Source organism: Elephas maximus, chromosome 9 (genome assembly GCF_024166365.1).
Source record: "Elephas maximus indicus isolate mEleMax1 chromosome 9, mEleMax1 primary haplotype, whole genome shotgun sequence".
NCBI classification, from domain to species: domain Eukaryota; kingdom Metazoa; phylum Chordata; class Mammalia; order Proboscidea; family Elephantidae; genus Elephas; species Elephas maximus.
This window is the reverse complement of record NC_064827.1, coordinates 46,800,402-46,815,388: the sequence shown is the minus strand read 5'-3', so window position 1 is coordinate 46,815,388 and position 14,987 is coordinate 46,800,402. Positions and strand designations below refer to the sequence as shown.

General features: G+C 49.7%; 1 protein-coding gene across 1 annotated transcript in view; it reads left to right on the top strand.

Moving 5' to 3' along the window:
* The window catches only part of SHB (SH2 domain containing adaptor protein B), a 146,083-nt gene that overhangs the window by 85,997 nt on the left and 45,099 nt on the right, over positions 1 to 14,987 (top strand). Inside the window, exon 3 of the mRNA XM_049895310.1 lies at positions 10,291 to 10,506. Coding sequence (XP_049751267.1) covers positions 10,291 to 10,506 — 216 coding nt within the window. The remainder of the gene's footprint in view (positions 1 to 10,290; positions 10,507 to 14,987) is intronic.

Here is a 14,987-nt window from a genome sequence, read left to right as displayed (position 1 = left end):
CAGACTGGACCAGCAGCAGGGGTTGTTCCTCCTCCAAAGCATCTAGAATGTACTTGAATACCTCCTTAATGGGCATCTCTCACCATCCTGATACTGCTCTGCTGACTGCCTGACCATAGTGATTCCTTTAGGGACCTCGGGGCTGGAATGCACCCCTGAGATGACCTGAGTTACCCTGACTGAGATGCAAACTGATCACCAGAGGGGGGAAGTGACTTGGTGGCATCCCTCAGCAAGGTAGACCTGGGCTGAGCTGGGGCTAAGACTTGCTTCCCTTGCTGACTTGAACATGTTTGAATTTTTGTAGCCGGTGGAATGGAAGGAGCACCAACTTGGAGTGGAAAGGTAGTGTAGACAGCCCCCGTCACTCACTGTGTGACCATCTGTAAAATGGCAGTGTCAACAGTTCTTTTGAGAATGAAATGAGACTGTGGATGCAATGCCCTCAGCACAGCCCTGCACAAAGGGTGTACTCGCACACAGTCATTTGCGTAGTAGCATCACTGCATTACAGCTGAGTCCCAGAGACCTTGGTCAAACCATTCAGCTTGTCTGAGCTGCAGATTCCTTATCTGCCAGGTGGTGAGGAAGCATGGCTGTAGTCAGAGCCCCTGCTTGGCCTCTCTCTGAAGCGGGGGGCCTCGCTCTGGGACATGCCGTGAGAATGTGGAGGTGAAGTTGCTCTCTTAAGTAGTGACGCCCCCACAGGGGTGCTGTTGTGGCCATGACTGGTCTGGCACGAAAGCCTGACCCCTGTGGCTTGATTACATTAGAGAGTGGCCCCAAGCCTCTCTGAAAGCTTTCCAGCATCTCACTCCCCTCCCGCTGTCCCGTGCCCCTCAAGCTGAGACCTCCCTGTGCCCAGCAGACTGGAAAATTTTGCCCATGAGGCAACCGGCAGTGTATGGTCTGTTGATGCTCAGAAGACACAAGACTGGACCCACATCTGACCTGTTTGCGAGGCCCCAGACAGTCCCTGCTGGGCCCTGGCCTCTGCCTGCAGCGTGGCGGTCCAAGACTTCCACCCTCTCAGGGTTGACCCCGGGGACAGCCTGGCCTCTGCCCCTCACCCCAGTGGCAGTACCAGCCTTTCCACACTTGGGGGCCATTTACAGGAGGGTGGGCATCCTTTGTCCACTACTGAAAGGGTGGAGCCCCAGTTGTTTGGGGGACTGGACCTTCAGTCCTCATCCGTTGATTACCACATCCTGGCATTTCCTGACAACTTCTCAAAGGACTTTGTTGTGAAAGTGCAAGTCTGATGAAGGCTCCTTGTCCACACTTTCCAATTTCCTATCCTTAAGAGTTCCTACCCCTCATCCTGGCATTCCAGACCCACACAGCCTGGGCCCAACCTCCTTTTCTAACCAGTGCCTGTCTCCTCTTTCTCATGAGCACTGAGCTTCAGGCCACCTGAACCATCTGATCTTTAACTCAGAATCCCTCTAACTTCCTTTCTCTGTGACTTTGCTTGTGCTTGTCTGCCTCAGTTGTCCTCCCTCCCAGTGACCTTGTCTTCCTCCTTTTTCATAAGTGGATTCTACTCCTGGTCTCCCCCCTTCACTGTGACACCAGGTGGTTCCTTCAGCCCTCTTGATGCCAGAAGGGAGAATCACCTCTTGAAGGCTCTCTTCACACTGACATTGTTGTTAGTTGCCGTCGAGTCAATTCTGACTCATAGCGGCCCCATGTGATAAAGTAGAACTGCCCCATAGGGTTTTCTAGGCTATAATCTTTAGGTGAGCAGATTGCCAAGTCTTTTTCCTGCAGAGCTGCTGGGCGGGTTCAAACCGCCAACCTTTTGGTTAGTAACTGAATGTTTAACCTTTGCACCACCAGGGCATCTCCCTTTGCACTAGGACTCAGAATTCTGTGAAACACCACCTCCTCCCTGAAGCCTGGACTGGATTTATTTTCTGTCTCCACTGACCTTCCACTGCATGGACCTCTTTTTGGGCACATGGAGCCAGTGAGAACTAACATAGTTAGTCCCAGCTCAGCCTCTGCCTGCCTGAACCTCAGTTTCTGCATGGTATAATGAAGACAGTAACGCCTGCCTCTGTGTTGTGGGGATGAGCAATAATAGACCCCCAGCACCAGGGTAGCGCCTAGCATAGGTAGGAGCTTGGTGTATGCTGAATATGCTGGTGTTCTGCTGAACCAGGAGTCCTTTGGCGGGTGCTGGCTGGGGACAGGAGCCTTGTCTTACCGTCATGTGGGTTTTCAACATTGGGCAGAGGGTCAAACTTAACACACATTAGGACTCTGTGAATGTTCCAGATAAAAAGCAGGCTGCTCCCCGACCCCCCAACTGGGCTATGAATTTGGGTCTTGCAATGAAAAAAAAAAAAACACCTGTTGCCGTCAAGTCGATATCTTGCAGTGGTCGTGGAATAAAAAGGCCTCCTGAGAGAGTGGCTGCTTTAAAGGGAGACCCATTTGGTCTGACCTCTGGCCTGTGGAACAGGGGAAGGGAGTCCGCCTCAGTGAGTCTCCGCAGGGGTATACACAGAACAGGGGCAGCCTCTGGAAGCATGTGGAGAGACGGGCAGGGCTGCTGAAGGGCCCGTCCGTAATCTCAGAGAGCACCGAGAGCCCTGCAGCGAGGACTTTGTGACCTTTTAAGTCAGGACAAAAGCTGAGACCCCATCACTGTACAGTGACCAGAGAAAAGGGAACAAACCCAGGCTCCCTGACTCCCAGACCTGGGCCTTTCCCTGGACTGAGCATAAAAGAGCAAGCAGTACAGGTCCCACCAGGCAACCACAGGCCTCTTCTGCTCCTTCCCATGTGACCATTGTTACTGTTCCACAGAGCTCACCCTCTGTTTCTTGGGTGTTTCTATGCATGCCTGGAAAAGGGATGGTAAAAGAACTCCAGTTAGTCAGTCTCCGGGCTTCTAGACAGCTCCGGAAACTTGACTAGATAGAGGAGGAGGAGGTGGGGCCTGCTGCTTGTGTGAGGTGTTGGGTTGTCTCCAGCTCCGTCTCTGAGTTGCTCTGCAGGCCTGCAGCACTGGCCCCCACCCCCGCCCCCCGCCCCAGACTCCTGCTGCCCCAGGCCGTCCACCCTGTGCTTCTGAGGGACACCTGAATTCAGACATTTGTTGAAGTACCCCGGTTGGGGGAGGTAAAGCAGATGTTTTAACATTTCAGATGGGGAGAAAGCCATCGTCTTCTCTTTAACGTGGTGCCCTAGAACTTGACTGGGTTTCAGCAGCGTGTCTAATTAGGAACAGCTGTCCCATGCGCCTGTGAAGCTCATCGCTCAGTCTGTGGCATTGGTGTGTTTTTTAACACCTCAGAGACCTGACTAAAATAGATGCCCCCGCCTCCAGAATATTACGAACAAGACAAACTGATAAAAAAAAAATATATAGTCTTGCAAAGGCAGGAAGAAGAGCCCAGATCCAGGAGTTAGGAAACCTTGGGCCTAGGCCCTACTACTGTCTTCCCGTCGCAGGCCTCAGTTTCCCCATCTGTAAAATGTGGGATTAGACTCCTGGTCACTGAGCCCTCCCTGAGTTTTATGTTACGCACAAGCGCTGATCCGAAGCATGGCTCCCACGAGGGTGTGTCAGGTTGCCAAAGCAGCCGCTGGAATCAGAAGTTGTGGACTCAGAAATGGAAGTAGTTTCAGAGGTTGGTATTGAAGCCATTTCAACACTCACGGAGGGTTGGCCTGTCAGATCTCATTAAACAGGCCTCAGTCCCCACTCCTGTGGCTCTGGGACTGACAAAGGGCAGCCTCAGATCAGAGGAGGAGTCTTGGAGACACTGCTCCAAGGGATCCCATGGTAGTCATACTTGGCATAGTAATAGTAACGTTCACAGTGTGCGTTCTGTGCCCCGGGCTCTGTTCTGAACACTTGATGTCTGTGAATTATTTACTCCCCACAGCATCCTTCTGAAGTGGGGACTGTCGCTGAGCCTACTCTAGAGATGAACAAACTGGGGCAGCTGCCCCAGGGTACCCGCTGTGGCCAGGAATCACGCCCATGCAGTTTGGTGGGCCTATGTTGTCAGCCCCTCACTGTGCTGCGTGTACCTGTCGGCCCACCTGGGGCTGGTATAGGCGGTTCATGGCAGGTGCGCTATTCCAGCCACCCAGCCCTTCCCGACATCAGCTGGGGCTCTCTTGGAGATCTGAATCCAGTTCACCTGCATCCCTGGCATTTTGGGCACGGATCCCAGGTGGCTGCAGAACCCTGGGAGGGATCAGATGGTCACCCCAAGCCTCAGTGCTGGCTGAGGAGGACATGCTGATGGGAAGCCAGGCACACCCACCATTGGCTAAGTAGAGGTTTCTTGGTGAGAGGTGGTAGCAAGACCTGGGACTGGGAGGCCTCTGCCTATCCTGTGATTTGGGACCTGGTGCAGCTTCCAGACGAGGCTGGCTAGGAAAATTAGAGGTGGGGGACCTTCAAGTCAGTGTCTGTCATTTCCAGCAAGGCTCCTACACATCTGTGCCAGCCCAGCTCCACCCTGTCCAGAGGTTCGAGGGCACCTCTTCTTCTAGACTCATGGAGTGCCAACCTGCGGCAGTCAGGGTTACCCACAAATCCATTTCCACCTGCCTCCAGCTCCATCTGCAGCTGATCTACCCACCTTTCTCCATGTACCCCTCATGCTTCATGGCCCCTGTGCCTTTGCCTCTGTTCTCTCCTCCATTAGATGTTCATTTTCCCTGCCACACCACAGAACCATGACCTCATGTCTAAATTCTTTAAGGCCCTCCCCGATTTCCTCCAACGGAAAACCATCTCTTAGTTTTCTGAGTTTGGGTGTCGCATCTGCTCTCTGTTAAGGAACCTGAGCCTTCTCTGTGTTGGCAATTCTGGCCCCCTCTCGCCAGAGGGCTCCCTGAAGGCCAGGACTGTGTCTCATTCATCTCTGTCTAGCTCATGTGCTGCACATTCAGTTAGATGCTTGGCCAAGTGTGAGGCCGGGTGGATATGGGTGCTGTGGGAGAATCAGGGTGTGCCAGGGGTGCTGGCTGATAGCCTTAGTCTCCCAGAGAGTCAAGCCAAGCCCCTTTTTTTCTCTTCCTGAAGGATAGGTAAAGAGGTAAAATGTTTCTTTTCTTCTGGTCTTCTTACTGATAAAAGATACTTACCATGAAGAACATTATGTATTTTTTTCATTTAGTTGTCTGTCCATCTGCTTGTAAAATACAGATTTGAGGCTGTGTCCACAATAAAATAAGTGAATAGGGAAGACCAAAGAAGAATTGATGCCTTTGAATTATGGTGTTAGTGAAGATTATTAAATATACCATGGATGACCAGAAGAATGAAAAAGTCTGTCTTGGAAGAAGTACAGCCAGAGTACTCCTTGAAAGCGAGGATGGTGAGACTTTGACTTATGTACTTTGGACATGTTGTCAGGAGGGACCAAACTGGAGAAGGACATCATGCTTGGTAAAGTAGAGGGTCAATGAAAAAGAAAGACCCTCAGTGAGATGCTGCAACAATGGAGTCAAGCATAACAATTGTGAGGATGGCACAGGACCGGGCAGTGTCTCATTCTATTGTACATAGGGTCGCTATGAGTTGAAATCACTTGACGGCACCCAACAATCACCACTGCCACAATAAAAAGAAATACATATGATGTGGCTGTTAGAATAAAAAAAAAAAAAGGAGTCAAAATCTGCATGGTGGGGGGTGAATCTGCCTAACATGTAGGCTAATATGGCACCTGCCATTAAGCATCAAAATTAGCTCTGAGCTTCCTGGCAGCCAAAGCAAAAAAGGAAGGCTCAGAGTTCAACACTGGAGCAGAGTGTAGCTTGTTGTTTGTGGAAGGAGAAACTCTGAGGCCCTATCAGATCTACTCAGGAGGCTCCTGGTTCACACCGAGCTTGGTCCTGGGTCCCTCACTCTAATAATCACCTGCTCTTGCATTCTCCATCCTGCCACCGGCAGCCCTCTTCAAGCAATCCGCATCCTTGGGCAGTACACTTAACCTAGTCCTCCTGGCTCTGTGCTCTTGGGGCAGTTTCTTCATAGGGAAACTAAAGGGGTTGAGCAAATCCCTTCCAGTTCTAACATTCTCTGTTTGTAAAGAAAGTGCTCTGTGATTTCGTTTTTTCCATATGTAGTTCCACTTGAAAACCTTTCTCCTCCCGAGGTCAAACGAAATCCCCACCCTGTCAATTTAATGTCTCTGCTTGCTGCCTAACAGGCATGAAATCACAGCCTGCAACCCGATATTAAGGGTCATTCTCCATGAATTTATAGATGGTGATGTCCAGATAACTTGTGACTTAAAACATATGGTCACCGGCTCCCCTATTAGATCAGTCTCTGGACCATCACGGATTGGTCTGGGAAATAAGGAGGATAGTCTAGTCATTAGACAGAGACAGCGGCCTCCGGAGAGCTGGCCTGGCGTAGTGGCCTATGACTCCTGGTGAATCTTTCCCAGGAAAGAAAATGCTCCCTAAATGGACATTTTTCTCAGGGAAAAGCAAGTGCTACCTAAACAGGTGTAGCTGCTGTAGGCCCAGGCTGCTGAAAATCATATTAGCTTTCGTGTGTTCCTGCCATAGTTACATTTTTTTGTTCTTTACTAGTGTCTTTATTCATTACTTAAAACAACTTTCAAAAATACGCAGTAACTGTTTACCTTCCTGTATCAGGTTTTCAGCTCTTTATCCATGTGTATCTGTACTTAACTACAGCACGGTCACCAGAGTTTAGATACTATGAGCAAAGTGTGTGATGCCGGCATTCTCAGCAGTTTCTAAACAAGGAGTAGAATTCCCTTTGGGGCACTGTTCACGTTGCCCAGGACTTGTCTGGAAAGCCCACATTATACAGTTTGTTCTCAGCACATAAACAATCTTGTATTTTCCTTTTTAACTTAGCATAATTTCATGCACACTTTTCCATGTAGCTACATAATCTTCAAATTTATCATTTTAATGGCTGCTTAATATTCCATCCAGTTAATGTGCCATAATTTACTTAACTGTTCCCTATTGTTGGGACCTTAATGAAAATTGGAATTGACCATGTAATACAGGGAGAATCTCGTTTTAATGATCACCATTAAAACACCCTCTGTCCCAACTGCATGCCATTACTAACACTGCTCTGGTAACATGCAAATGCTTCTGGAACAGTAAATCCTGTGTGAGAGGTGCGTTCACAAGTCCCTCTGATTTAATAGCTAATCTGTTCGCTGCACGTGTTTTTCTTTTAGTCTGGTATTTATGTAGACTGTCAGTCTCTTCTGAGTATTGTATACTGCTAAGTTGGATGCATTGGGCATATCATGCCAGGTACTTTATTACTGTTATCAGGGACTTTCAGAAATTAACTGCCATTTGGGGAGTAAAGAGTGGTTTCTGGCTGTCAGTTCTCATTCATTTACCCCACCCACATTCACTGAGGATCTGTTCGCAGCTAGGCTCCGAGCATGAGCAAGGCAGAGAGAGGGCACTCCAGATTATTGGGGGCCCTCGGAAGAACATCTGTGAGCCGCTTTGTGATGCCCTTGAAGTACATGGTGATTTGTATAAGAAGAGCTTTGTAAACTGTAGAGTGCACGTTACGGGTGGCCGGTCCTGCTTGTGAGGTAGGATGAAGAGGAAGTCGGTTTCCCCGGATCGTAGCCTTACCAGCTGTACTCTTGATGTCCTCTTTTTGGAATTCTCCAAAGGCAGGAGGCTAGACTGTGCTCCTTAGAACCACAGCAAGAGTGATGAAAATGAAGATGACCCTGCAGAGCAGGGAATGTCAGGTCAGGTGGTTCGGTTACCAGCAGTACTTCACAGTTAGTCTTCACCTTGCCATGACAAAGTCCTACCTTATTTATAGCTCTTCCCTTCTTGTTTCCTCTTCCTCCCTCAGCATGAGGAGAAGCATAATCCTCAAAACTTAGATCCACTAAAGCCGTGTTTTACCAGAGTATGGGGCACCTTCTCCCAGGGGGCTTGGTTTTTGGTAGCTTGACAACCATGTAGTGAGAAAGTTTTTACTTCTCTCCCTAGAAAAAAAAACAAACCAAACCAGTTGCTGTCAAGTCATTTTCGACTGATGGCAACCCCGTGTGTGCGAGTAGAAATGCACTTCGTAGGGTTTTCAGTGGCTCATTTTTGGCAGTAGATCACCAGCCCTTTCTTTCGAGGTACCTCTGGGTGTACTCAGACTTCCAGCCTTTCAGTTAGCAGTCAAGCTCATTAACTGTGTCACCCAGGGACTTCTCTCTCCAGAGAGAGAGAGAAAGAATTGTTCTTAGTTGTCACGGAAAGTGTCTTAGTTTGGTAGTCGCCCCTGTCAGCCCACCGACACTTGGTAATCTGTTTTCAGCAGAGAGAAAGCAGGCCTTAGGCTGGGCCTCCCAGGAGACAGTAGTCTCTAGCTAGTTGGTTTTGTTCTCATTTGCTTCTTTTAATGTTTATCGTCTGTTTGTTTTGGCAAAGACTGTTGCTTTATGGGGTGGTGATAGGAAGTTTCCTTTTTAAAAATGAATTTAATTTTCAAAGTGAGGCAGCATAAACAGAAATGGTAAATAGGAGCACAGGTGGTAGTCAGAAACAGCAATAGCAGGGAAGGCAGTATGCAACCAAGTGACATTGGGAGACAATGCAATGAAGTTAATTAATGCAAACATGAAGATCAGTGCCAGAGCAGTCAGTATTATCAGGGCGTGTGTGCAGGATAGGATTTTTGTCATCCCTTTGAGCTAGCCTGGGGTCATAAAGCCCAGCCTAAAACCAGTGTTCTTGTTGGAAAAGGATGACGCCATTCATTTATCAGCTGCTCCTGCTCAAGACTCCTGTGCTCTCCCAGCATATCTTTATGCCACTGGAACTCTGGTTTTGGGGATCCCTCAAGATGAAGAAGTTTAAGCACCTTGCTCTCCTGGCCCTCTGTGAGTCTCACCCTTGTGGTTTCAAGTCTCGCCTCCACTCTCACCTCCGTGGGTCCAGTGCTCCAGCAAATGTGGACAGAGACCTGCCCTTTTGCCACCTTGCCATGCTTGTCCTGGCCCTGCCCTTCCTGGAATGCCCTTCCCTCTCCTTTTCCCCTTGTCGGAGCAGTCAGCTCAAATGCCTTCTCTCTTTCCTTCTGCCCTGCCCCTCACGGGGCACAGTGGTTAAGCACCTGGCTGCTGACCAAAAGGTTGGGGGTTCAAATGAACCAGCTGCTCTGAGGGAGAAAGATGTGACGGTCTGCTTCTGTAAAGATTACAGCCTTGGAAACCCTATGGGGCAGTTCTACTCTGTACCTTAGGGTCACTGTGAGTCGAAATCGACTCAGTGGCAATGCATTTTAGGCATATGTGTATCTCTTCTGGCGACAGTGGGCTTCCTAAGAGGAGACCCTGCAGCCAACTCCCTGCCTTCCCCAGCCCCCAGCACAGGCCCTGGTGCACAGTAGGTATTCATGATTAAAGCAAATGAAGTTTACCAGTTTGACTAGAAAGCACCTGGTTTTTAGCATTCTAGCCATCCATCTCCCCAGCTACCACTGGAATGACCAGCAGCTGGGATGAATGTCCCTTTGCTGCCTGGGGCCTCGTCTAGACAGGCAGTTACCCCGCAGCCCACACCGGAGCCAGCCATGGCATCCTTTCTGAAAGATTATGAGCTTTTCCTTCCTTATTCAGAAATGAAACCTGACAGCTGCTCTGAAATCCCTCAAATGTCCTCAGTCTGATAGGAACCGGGCAGGCCGGGGGAGGCAGAGGTAGAGAGGCGTGGAAGGGGTCACTCAGGGTTTGAGGGGAGAAAACAGCACCCTCAGGTCCACTGGGGAACTCTTTGCTTTCAGTTCTTTTAATTGAATCTGGGGGCTGGATGGAAACTCGAGGATCATTTGGTCCATTCACCTCGGTTTACAGACAGGGAATGAAAGTCCAGAGAGGGCAGGGAACTGCCCTGGGGGGACACCCCCACTCTTCTGGAAAGCAAGGGAATGAGAGCTCTGTGTGCCTGGGTTGGTCTCAGAACACACTGGAACATCATGTTCACTTCTGGGACCTGCCCTATAAGACTGAGGTTAACGAGTGGAAGGAGGCAGTGAGCCTTCCTGTTCTACCGTGAGCTGTGAGAGTCTGCGATCTGTGTGGACAAGCCTGGCCCCGTGAGAGCAGGACAGTGCCCTGGGGGATGGTGGCGGGGGGGGGAGGGGAGGGGAGGGAACGAGGGAGAAGCCTGTCCTCACCTCTGTGACTGGTGAGCTCTGAACTCCTGCGGGTGCTACCTGGCAGAGATCCCATATGAGCAAGCATGTGCTGAGCATCCATACATCTTCGCTTCCTTCCTCTCTGCCTGCAGAATTTCAGAGGCAGGAAAGCATCCGGTCCCAGCACAAAGGCATACAACTGTATGACACCCCTTACGAACCAGAAGGCCAGAGCGTCGACTCCGACTCGGAGAGTGCGGTCAGCCTCCGGCTGCGGGAGAGCAAGCTGCCCCAGGATGATGACAGGCCTGCCGATGAGTACGACCAGCCGTGGGAGTGGAACCGAGTCACCATCCCAGCTCTGGCAGGTAAGGAACCAGTGGCCCTGCTCTAAGGCAGCTGGCTCACCTGCACTCAGTACTCACTTTGGATCAAGGGAGAGAATACTTGGCCCTTGGGACAAACTCTGGGGCTTGCTGTTGTTAGGTGCCGTGGATTTGATTCCAACTCACAGCGACCCCATGTGACAGAGTAGAACTGCCCCATAGGGTTTTTTAGGCTATAATCTTTACGGGAGCAGATCTCTTGTGGAGCTGCTTGGTGGGTTTGAACCATGAACCTTTTGGCTAGCAGCTGAGCACTGAGTCGTTGCACTACCAGTGCTCCTTATAAACCAGTTGAGCTATCCCTTTTTCCTAGTACAGTGGGGCCCCTCTGTAAGAGACTTACTTAAAAAAAAAAAAGAAAGAAAACACTGTCATCTGCAAAGATGATGAGGGCCCCAGAAGAAAGCGGGAAGTAGGGGAGGGGAAGCCAAGCCAAGGAGAAATTCTAGGTCTAGGTTCCAGGCTCCTCAGTCTTCAGAGCTGTCCCAGGTGCCCTTGTTGTCTGACTGTGTCTTGGTCCTGTTCATGTGTTCTAGTTCACAAAGCCAGGATTTCAGATTTCAGAAAGAACTTTCTTGGAGACTGAGAGAAAACCAGTCTGCAGAACAGCTCCTGTTGGGTCTGTGAAGGCCAGGCGATTGGGTCCAGTCCTGCACAGCCTCCAGGGCCACTGCTTTTCCTGTCCCAGCTTCTGCACAGGCCCCTCGCAGAGCACAGACATGGGCACAGCCTCAGAGGCTGACCCAGCTCCTCCCGGAGAGCCCCAGAGTAGCTGTGCCCCTGCTTAGCCTAGAGAGCCCTACAGGCACCCAGGGCCTCCTCTCCTCCCCACGTCAAGACTGTTTTCTAGAATCTGGGTATCCAGTCCCAGTGACTGAACTCCTTTCCCACAGCCCTTTCGGGAACCAGTCTGTCCACATGGGTCACAAGCCTCAGGCTTATGTTCACACCTTCTGACTCTAATTCCATCCCTTAGACTCTCTGCCAAGGCTATGATCTGAAATTTTGAAAAGGCAGTGTTTATGGTCGTGAGAAACTGGGAACAACCTGAATACCCAGCAGTCGGGATTGGTTGAATTTTTGTGTATCCATGTGGTGGAATATTGTGCAGCATTCAAAAGTGATGTTTACAAAGTGCTTATAAGAACCGAGGGAAGTGCTTATGTTTAATGTTAAGAGGCAAAAAGGCAGCTGCAATTTTTTTTTATGCATTTAGGAGTCCAGGCATGCAAAACAAGAAGACATTGAGCAACTCATTTAATGCTTACCACATTGAAGGTCAAAAAGGGAGAGGTTTTATTTTTAAATTGTTTAAAATTCCTTTGCCTTAAATCTCCCCTTTTTTCATGCACAACTAGATCTTTCCTCCCTTTCTAACCCCCAACAGCAAGGCCTCTGCCCTGTCCCACCCCGAGCCCCTTCATTGTGCCTTCTAGAAGACCAGAATATTCTACTCCCTGGACATAGCATGCTCTGTGCTAGTCCCGTTCTTTCTGCCTTATCCCAACTGGTGAACTCCTGTGCTTCCTTCAAGGACCAGCTTGAACGCTGTCCCCTCCACCAGCCCCCGCTGGTACATAGCCATGCATCCCGCAGACTTCCTTACAGCATCTCAGGGCCTGTCGAGCTTCCTATACACCTCACTGGTGGAACACTCCTCACACCATGTCAGAGTTAGCTCTGTAGGTGTTGTCTCACCTGCCAGGTTGTGAGTGCCTCAAGGACACCTTGTCTCACCCTATTCCAGCACCTGACCAAGAGACGAGAACAGTCATGTGGCTGAAGGCCCTTGGCCACCCCAAGTCTCTTCCATGCATTTTACAGCCTACCCTCTTCCCCTTGGAAACTCTGGTGGCGTAGCGGTTAAGTGCTACAGCTGCTAACCAAAAGGTCAGCAGTTTAAAACCGCCAGGCGCTCCCTGGAAACTCTATGGGGCAGTTCTACTCTGTCCTATAGGGTCACTATGAGTCGGAATCTACTTGACGGCACTGGGTTTGGTTTTGTTTGGTTCTTTTCCCCTTAGAGTGGGAATTCCAGAACACTTAATTGTGTTCATGAGGAACCTTTACATAGATTAAGAGGCAGTTGTTCAGACGGAACAAGGGGATACTGATTGGTTTAAAGTCAGGAAAGGTGGGTGTGCGCCAGGGTTGTATTCTTTCACCATACCTATTCAATCTGTATGCTGAGCAAATAATACGAGAAGCTGGACTATATGAAGAAGAACGGGGCATCGGGATTGGAGGAAGACTCATTAACAACTTGCGTTATGCAGATGACACAACCTTGCTTGCTGAAAGTGAAGAGGACTTGAAGCACTTACTATGAAGATCAAAGACCACAGCCCTCAGTATTGATTGCACCTCAACGCAAAGAAAAATCCTCACAACTGGACCAATGAGCAACTTCATGATAAGCGGAGAAAAGATTGAAGTTGTCAAGGATTTCATTTTACTTGGATCCACAATCAACAGCCATGGAAGCAGCAGTCAAGAAATCAAAAGACGCATTGCATTGGGTAAATCTGCTGCAAAGGACCTCTATAAAGTGTTGAAGAGCAAAGATGTCACCTTGAAGACTAAGGTGTGCCTGACCCAAGCCATGGTATTTTCAGTCGCATCATATGCGTGTGAAAGCTGGACAATGAATAAGGAAGACTGAAGAAGAATTGATGCCTTTAAATTGTGGTGTTGGCGAAGAATATTGAATATACCAGGGACTGCCAGAAGAACGAATAAGTCTGTCTTGGAAGAAGTACAACCAGAATGCTCCTTAGAAGCAAGGATGGCGAGACTGCATCTTACATACTTTGGACATGTTGTCGGGAGGGATCAGTCCCTGGAGAAGGACATCGTGCTTGGCAAAGTATAGGGTCAGCGGAAAAGAGGAAGACCCTCAACGAGGTGGATTGGCACAATGGCTGCAACATTGGGCTCAAGCATAACAACGGTTGTAAGGATGGCGCAGGACCGGGCTGTGTTTCATTCTGTTGTGCGTAGGGTCACTATGAGTCGGAACCGACTTAACGGCACCTAACAACAACAACAACAGCTTTTCCCCTTAGGGGGAAAAATGTGGCAGCCTGCTTCTGTAAAGATTTACAGCCTTGGAAACCCTATGGGGCAGTTCAACTCTGTCCTACATGTTTGTTATGAGTCAGAATCGACTTGACGGCAATGGGCTTGATCTTGTTAAGTCTCTCTCCCTGGCACAAGGGAAACCAAGAACTGCCCTCTAGCATGGCTGATGAGAGGCTGTGCTCCTCCCAGGGGAGTGTGAGATGAGGCACTCTTTGCGGACACTAGTTTGATTATAGGGCTGGAGGGCCTGTGACATGAGATAGTACTCTAGGCTGGTGAGTATCAACCTCCTCTGGACTGTCCACTTTCAGATCACTCAAAGGCTCTTGCTACCATTGATGCTACTGTAGGCTGGTGCCTTGCTGTGGAAAGGGTGGTCCCTGGACCAGCAGCATAGGCCTCGCCTGGAGCTGGTTGGAAATCCAGGGTCTCAGGACCATTCCGGACCTGCAGAGTCAGAATCTGCTTAAGCAAGCTCCCCAGGTGACTCGTGTTCAAGCAGAAGCACTCACCTATGGATCATCATCGCTTCACAAGGCACTCAGGCCAGAACGTGCCCACCTTTACCCAAGGGTGGTTTTAGAAGGTCTCAGGTAGAACTGCCTCAGAATGAGTTTCTGAGCCTACAAGATCCATTTGGACTTGGATTTAGATCACCAAGTGGCTCTTATCGGTGTTATTACAGATTAATAAGAACACACAAGTAAGCCTGTGCATACCCTGCTTACTGGTTAATCTGCCCCTGCTCAGTGTCATGTTCACATCTGTGTCTCATCAAGTCGCTTAATCTTTTTGTATCCTCCTCCAGGCACATACCAGTTGTGCTTTCCCGGAGAAGCTTGATAACTCAGTTCAGATTCCTAGGGCATAAAAGGCAGAGGCTGACTCAGGGGCTGGAGCGATTCTGTGGTCTTCGGCCTTTAGTCATGACCACAGGCAGGCCGCTCCCTATGACTGTGGACAGTCTGTTGGATGCAAGCAAGAAGCACCCTCATTATCTTCTGTCCCCTGAGTGAAAATGGAAGGAGCCTTGATGGCGCAGTGGCTGCTAACCAAAAGGTTGGCAGTTCAAACCCACCAGCTGCTCTTCGAGAGAAAAGACCTGGCAACCTGCTCTCCTAAGGATTACAACTTAGGAAACCCTAAGGGGCAGTTCTGCCTTGTCACGTGGGGTCACTATGAGTCAAAATTGACTCAAAGGCTACAACAAAACGAGTGGAGGTGGAGGGAGAGGTGGATGGGCCACCTTTCAGGTAAAGAGGACAAGTTTAAAGACGCTGGACGAGAATGCTAAAGCACTGTCACTGTTCCACTTGTAAATGGCGTCCCCCAGTGTGGCTGCTCAGGAGTGGAGGAGGATGTTCCCACCAGCCTCAGGACTG